The sequence below is a fragment of the Simochromis diagramma genome, unplaced genomic scaffold (genome assembly GCF_900408965.1).
Source record: "Simochromis diagramma unplaced genomic scaffold, fSimDia1.1 OVJJ01000216.1, whole genome shotgun sequence".
In the NCBI taxonomy this organism is placed as follows: Eukaryota; Metazoa; Chordata; class Actinopteri; order Cichliformes; family Cichlidae; genus Simochromis; species Simochromis diagramma.
This window is the reverse complement of record NW_024386883.1, coordinates 5,338,660-5,346,273: the sequence shown is the minus strand read 5'-3', so window position 1 is coordinate 5,346,273 and position 7,614 is coordinate 5,338,660. Positions and strand designations below refer to the sequence as shown.

Here is a 7,614-nt window from a genome sequence, read left to right as displayed (position 1 = left end):
GGTTATCCTCTAAAATCGATAAATGAAGCTCATGTGTATCTATAGCAGTTCTTTATACAGTAAGTATAGCGCTTGGATTTGTCACTCTACCTTCTTCAGGAATCACTGCAGGAAATTTGTGCTATGTATGACGTCTCCCCCTACTGGGAATTATTTGTCAGTACAGTCATATGTAAGGACAGGGACTTACATAAAACCTTTCACAACGTCATACATTTTTATTAGTAAGTTTTGACTAGGTAGTAAATGTTAGACTTTGAGTGTTGCAGAGCAGGCCACAATTTACAAGGAGCCAGCACAGCCTTTAATCTAATAAATCTAACAGAACCCTGAGTGTGTGAACATTTATAACCACTAGTAAGCTTTGCACTTTGGTCCTTAGGTTGCTAGATCCTTGAACATATGTTTTTTTTTTTTTTTGTGGGTTAGGTAAATTGCTCCTATTATATATATAGTTCTTTCTTATAATTAAATAAAATGGTCAAAATGTTACTATTTATTAATTCTTTATCAATTATTTCCTTGAGAAAACAAATCACACTCAATTTTAAATGTAAAAGACATTTCAGGTTATTTAGGTCATATTTAAAAGTCACATCAGTGCTCTTAACGACGAGTATGCTACTGTATAAGACTTCAGCAGTTAAAACACATAATTGTGAGTCATTTAAATATGCAATGTTAGGAGATATCTATTCATGTGTTTCTGTGTCTGTGACAGCCTGGTTCAATCAAGTTGGAAGATCTATCATAAGCCCAGGAGCATTTCAGTACAGCCTTTTGATCCCACATGGAGCAGAATTTCATCAGCTGCTGAATATTTCATTTCCTTTTCACTTGCTCGGTCACTTGTTCACTGAAATTAGAAATTAGAGGCCAAGCAGCACAAATAGGAAAGCAACAGAAAGTTCAGAGAAAACAAAAAATATCCAGTCTGTGGGGAAACATATGCGGCAGCTGATGAAATTTTAAATAATTTTATAGTTTTACAGAAATTGTAAAAGTTTTGAAATGTGTTTTTATGATGCAGACAGTGCATACTATAGTTACTGTTACATTGTGTAGAGCACAGGTTTTCTATTAATTACAGTGCTTAAACCCCATTTCTCCACTTTTTTGTACAAGTGTATAATCACTGTAATACATGTTCACACTCATGATGTTCTTAGGAGCAGAAGAGATGTTAAAGTGGTGCAAAAATGTTGCCAAATTAGCCCTTGCAGTGTGTGGTTTTGGGAAACTGATTGTGAACTAATGGAAATGACATTTCACGACAACTGTTGCTGAAGCAAAAAGAGGCAGCCTCGCTTCTGTCAGTCTGCCCCAGGGCAGCTGTGGCTACAACTGTAGCTTGCCTCCACCAGTGTGTGAATGTGAGAGTGAATGAATAGTGGCATTGTAAAGCGCTTTGGATGTCTTGAAAAGCGCTATATAAATCCAATCCATTATTATGATTATTATTCTCTTAAGGTTCCTCTTCTGTAGTTCAAATGTGCTATAGGCTATAACACAGACGTGACAGCCAACACAAAAAGTAGTATACGTTTGAAGTATATTTTTTCATTTACAAAAAAACACACAATCAATTTAACAGAGTGGATTAGATACTGAACTTAGAGGATAGAAACAACATATCAATCCTATCATGCTAGTACTGATCCGATACAAATACCAGCATTGGTATTGATACTAATGATATTTGGACCAATGTGCTCACCCTTACAGAGAAAAGGCGTGGTATTGCTAATACCAGTGATATCACAATAGTTTTATATGAATTTATACTAGTATTATCACTGATGGTATGATATGACAAAGCACTACTTGAAACCCACCTCTACTCTGCAAACAGTATATGGTGAGCTGAAGGCCCACATCCATTTAAAGAACTGATTTTCAGATAGTGTTCATCTGAATGTAGATAGTAAGGAGATACATGATATGCCCATTTTTTGGCTAATAGCTCTTTGAAAGTCACAAAAATACTACTTCATGGCTGCCAAACTATATTATCTTTGCCATTTGTCAAAAATACAGAAAATCCACAAAAAATGACAAAAATGATGTGTTTAAAAAACCCAAAATAAATAAAAAAAAAAAACCCAAAAAGCCAGGCTGCTAGTAACAAAGTGACAAAGCCTAAAGACACGACACAAAATTGGTTCTCAGCTACAATGTTTGTTATCTGTAGACACAACACTGATTCATGCCTTGAGGTTGGTGCATCTTTTAAGCTTGATTGAACACTGAAAGCTCAGGGTAAAGCGGCTTAACGAAGAAAAGACATTCTTCTGAAAATAATCAAGCACAAGGCCTGAAAACTAGTGAAAAAGCAGTCATTAAACAAAAGAAACAAAGACAAACTTTAAAAGACCTCAAGAAAACCTGGAGAACCACTGCAAATCACTACAATATACCAGAAAGTCAGGCTCCTCGAAAGCATAGAGAAATTATTTTACAGAGTACTATAATTCCACATCTCTAGTAAATAATCTAGCTGCTCTGTTATGAGCCTCAAGAGTAAAATAGACCATTTGGTGATGCTTGTCTGACTCCTTTAAATAGAAAGGTATTGTGTGACCCAATTAAAAAAATATCAGTTTGCATAACAACTATTAACCATTTCATTATTTTTATACATATGCATTTGTTTCAGCATAACCTCATAATCTACTATGAAGATATACAGTTAACTTTTGACAGTATCAGTTACTGTGTTCATGCCTGTCTGGGATTTGCAATGAACAAAAGAGGAGACAGGAAATTAAGAGTGTATTTCTATATTTATTCTTGATTTATGTTTCAGTTTCTATAATGCCATTCATTCGAACTAACATGACATCTTAAACTAACAGTTAAAAACAGCAGATCTGTTCAAAATAATGAGTTTATTCTTGAGTGACAAAACTTGAATAATACGTTGCTTTAAATAATTTATCGGCTGTGTTCATAATGTATATCTCAGATAGTTTGGCCACGCCCTACTTTACAGAAAATACTTGGGATGAACTGTCAGCGCTGAATTTACAGTCGGCCTAATAAGTGTGATGAGAATCATGATCCACAGTTCTTGCATAGAAAACTTTGACAGAATTGCTGTTGCAATGATCAGAGTTTGAGCGATCTTTGAAAAAACTGTATGCCATTTTAAAGTGTGTAAAGTGCAGAAACAGACAGAGTAAGGCAGAAAGTCACGTCTAAAACAGAACACATCTATTGCTCTAATAAGATACTGATGGGGAGAGTTAAATGTTCATGGGTAGAGGGAAAAAAAAGAGGTAGAGAGAGACGGTTATATGGTAACCAACAGGACAATTTGAACTGAAATGCACATATAAGCTGGGAGAAAAAGCTTTTTTCTTTCAGGAAATCATTATTGTCCAATCACCTCTGGGGTCAAAAAACGAAATATAGTAATCCTTAAATGTGATTCCTCGTAATGCTTACACGGAGCTTCGAACAATGTTGCTGCATTTCCACTGCTAATATAACAGCATTTAAAACAGTTAAACCAAAGGCCTCCCTGAGTCTCCAAAGATCAGAGCTGATCATAAGTTTAGTAATAACTGGAAAAGTTCGACTCATGTTCACAATTCTCACTCGAGGCTCACGTTGATTGTCAGTCTCTCTGTCTTCAATCCAGCATTACTGGGCCTGTAGTTCTGATCACATCGCATCACATCTTAGGCATCGTCTTTGTATGAGCCAGACATACATTCATCAACTACTGAGTCAGTACAGGTTAAATCCTTGTCTCTTTCCTCGGTTTCTCTTTCTTCACACTGGTCCAAGCATTTTTTGCTGTTCGACTCCTCCTTAATTTCCTCGACTTCTTCCTTCTTTTTTGTTTCCAGGAGTTTCCTCTCACTCTTTTCTCCAGCGATATGTTCCTCTAAGTCCGAGTCCCCACACTCCCCTGCTTCTTCTGACAAAGAGTACATCTCCCTCGAGCTTTCTGCTGCGCTTGATGAGGCTTCTTTGTTGCCCCTTTGGTGTTTCTGAAACAAACCAAAGTCAGATACATCTTTGGGGTTGCTTCTCCTCTGGCTTGACATTTCACCAGAGCTCTCATCAGAGACCAGGGACATGAATCCATTAGGTAGACCATTGGAGGCTTCAGGTGGCCTGGGTGCAGCTGTTGAACTGCCCAGCTTGAGGATGGATGTAGCGATTTTGAATCGATTAAATTTGCTTTTCATCTGGGTGCTCTGTGGGCAAGCAGAGACCTTGAGTGAGGAATTAGGGTACGCAAGGCTGGATTCCACTGAGCTGCCACTGGCCTTTGCCACATTTAAAGCTGACTTTCCTGTCTTCATCATTCCCATGACCTCATAACGGAAACTGGAGATATCTTGTTTCAGCTCCTAAAAAACAAAGAGCAGCTTGACTGTGAAATTTATAACTACTAGCTCCCACTGTTGGTATCAGCAAAACACTGAGCTGTATGGATTTAGCTAAAAAAGCTATCTAGCTAGCTTTGTAGCTAGCTAGCTAGCTTCGACTCAAAAACAGTTATGAGACAAAGCAACACTATGTCTCTAAATGCCTGTAGTCTAGACTAATAATTGATGCATTATTTATCTTTGTATGATCATGGTTATGTCTAGGAAAAACAGTCACAATGCCTTTCAAATACCTTTGAACTATGATGAAAATCTGGATTAGTGAGCACTTAAACCATCTCCTCATACATCCACATATATATTGTCTTATCATCATTATCTTGTCAGAAGATGACTGTTATTAGTTTGTCTGATGACTTCCAGGCATGTCCTTAAAGGATTTGCATTAACAGTCAACGCATTACATTAATGGAAAAAAAGATTAAATATAACCAAAATGCAAAAGAAAAATATGCAAACATGATGATAAATAACTCTCAAACATAATAATTTCATATTCATTCAAGAAGACTACCTTGAAGTTGTCTTCAGTCAAGCCTTCCTCTGTCTTGGCATCTCGAATCATGGCAGCCACATAACGTTTCACCAGGTTCCTCAGTACCTCCTACAATAATTAAGAATAATCTTGAACACAAAAGATCTGAAACTTTATTCAATACAAACTTCAAATGAATGAGACAGGAAACAGACAAATATGCTCCTCTACAATGAAAAGTGATTTAAATCCTACTGAGTTCAGTTGTTTGGCTGATTTTGTGAAACATCATAAAAGCTTTTTATGGAACGTCCGCTTCAGGGTGTCAGCCCTGCGTTGAACCTGCCCTGTGTGTATCCACCTCTCACCCTTTGATCCCCACCTCCCCTCCCCCCTTTTGTAAAAGTAATTAAGAAAATGAACAGACGAAAACTGAGTGCTGGAAACCTAAAGAGGCCAATTTGTGTCTGCCGCACACACTTACACAGACAGTGGTGAGAGACTGTAATTATTTTCAGCTTGCTTTCAAAGAGACTGCACTTACCTGGTACTGATGGTTTATCCTCAGGTTCTCTGCAGCTCGCCTCTACACAGACATCAGATGCCAGAGGTTGGTTAGAGAAAGAGTGGGAGATGAGTTAAAAAAAACAACCTAAAACATATTTTGTTTTTCTTCACAGTATCACACTTTTCTGTAAACTCTGCTATCTGTGAGGCTCGATATGTGTGTCTCCTGAGTGCTGCGCCATCAAACACGAAAAAGTTTCCCTCTAAAATTAGGCTGCAATAAAGTGAAAATTCTACTTTCTACAGAAACTAACACTTATTTCACTGGGTTATTTCGTTTAGTGTCATACAAGACAAAGCAAAGTAAAGTTGCCTGATTATTTTTTTTAAATAAAATTCAGCTCAAGTCATGGAAATTCAGCTCTCAATCACTGCTATTACTCCAACAAAATGCCTGGTCATATCAGGAAGCACTCTGGAAGCCATTCCTATACAACTCCAGGCTTCAACATTATGAGTTCAAACAACTTTGTTTGTATATAAGTACAAGTTACACTCCACAGTAAAGCATATTTTACATCCATGGACTGAGAGGGTCCAAGAAAGATGTCCCTGCTCCAAAACTAAGACTTTCACCTTTGCCAGAAAATTGCAGCTGCTCACACGGATAAACCAAAGTTTTATGGTCAGGTGCAACAAACATTGAGCTTGTAACAAGAGGTACAAGTATGTCTGGAGGAGTGAAGGTGAGGCTTTCGAACCTAAGAACACTGTACCAGGCAAAAAGCGTGGTGACAGCATCATGCTCTGGGGCTGTTTTGCTACTAGTGGTACTGGTAATTGTACAAAGTGGGTGGAACAATGAAGGTGGAGAACCTCCAAATTTTACAATTACACGTAAAATCAGCAACTAGAATGTTGAAACTTGTACAATTGGGTCTTCCAACCAGACAATGATCCCAAACACACATCAACTGGTTTTGGAGTTGATAAAACCTTGAATGGCCTTTGTAAAGCCATAAACCTCCAACCACAACTTATTTACAAACTATGAATTAGTATAACTGAATTTCTCGGTTATAAGTTAAAAAGATAACAGCAATAAAATCTTTCAGCTTATTATTCCTTATGTTCATTTTTCAAACCAACCAACCCCCCTTTTCTCTCTCTGTATGTGAAAACCATACAAACACATTTGACACCAGCCTTACCCCAAGGGTACCAATGGTGTCAGGGCGCTTGGAGCTTGTCCTCCACACCTGCTTCTTGATCCAGCACATGAGGTACCAGAATGATTTGGGGCTGGGGATGATGTTGAAAGGAGCTGGCAGAGTACCCCCTTCTTCAAAATAACTCATCCACAGTTTTGTCCTTGCAAATTTCCACTCAATGTCTGCATGGTCCTGAAATCAGATTGAGGTATATTTGATAAGAATGAATGTCTTGGTTGAACTGTTACACTTACATGACTGTTTGCAGTGTTTTTGATTAGTGCTTACAGCAATGTGCTGGTAGGAGTTGTTCATCATGGCTATGAGCATGTTGAGGAGGACCACCAATGAAATGATGTTGTAGGCCCCGAACATGTTGGCACCGACAAATTCAGTGAACTGGTGGTCAGCATCCACATTGGTCACATACAGGCTGATCAAACCAAAGATAGACCAGAAAAGAGACTGCAGGGTCTCAAATAATCTGCAAGACAACGTATGCGATGTAAGCCAAATTTGCTAAACAGTACAGATACATGCAGTAAATATAATGTGTCCTTGCTAGTTGAAAATATATTCAGTTGCAGGATGGTTTAAAAAAGACTGAAGGAACCCTTCACTTAGTGTTAATGAGATTCTGCTAATACACCAGCTTTTCTTAGCAACTGAAAATTTGACTGAGTTCCCACATTTTGTAACAAGTAACAGCGATATACACGAACACACAGCTCTCTGATTCTTTGACACTCTCTCACACACACAAGATCACACATTCACACTACTCGAGCAAGCAAGACAGGATTCATGCAAACTCACGTGGAGAAAGCGTTATTCTGATGCACACATCGGATGCCCTTACACTTTCCTTTCTCATCTGAAGCCTTAGTGTCATAGTAAAAGTACAGCTGGTTCAGGCCATTAGCAAAGGCGAGCAGAACCTGAAAAGAAATGCAGCGTGTGGGCGAAATTATGTAACTTCATTCACTTCTTCTGTCACATATAATTTACTGTTCCACTT

At 38.1% G+C, this 7,614-nt stretch overlaps 1 protein-coding gene across 3 annotated transcripts in view; it reads right to left on the bottom strand.

The window, feature by feature from the left end:
- Positions 1-1,572: 1,572 nt before the first annotated feature.
- LOC120734416 (short transient receptor potential channel 4-like) overlaps positions 1,573-7,614 on the bottom strand; it is a 30,654-nt gene continuing 24,612 nt past the window's right edge. For 2 of the 3 annotated variants that reach the window (XM_040033242.1, XM_040033243.1), the window contains 6 exons: positions 7,413-7,534; positions 6,885-7,080; positions 6,597-6,788; positions 5,423-5,464; positions 4,918-5,007; positions 1,574-4,364 (listed from right to left, as the gene is read on the bottom strand). In XM_040033242.1, coding sequence (XP_039889176.1) covers positions 3,684-4,364; positions 4,918-5,007; positions 5,423-5,464; positions 6,597-6,788; positions 6,885-7,080; positions 7,413-7,534 — 1,323 coding nt within the window. In that variant the 3' untranslated portion in view covers positions 1,574-3,683. Of the gene's footprint in view, positions 4,365-4,917; positions 5,008-5,422; positions 5,465-6,596; positions 6,789-6,884; positions 7,081-7,412; positions 7,535-7,614 lie in introns of all 3 variants that reach the window. The other variant, XM_040033244.1, reaches the window with a different exon arrangement.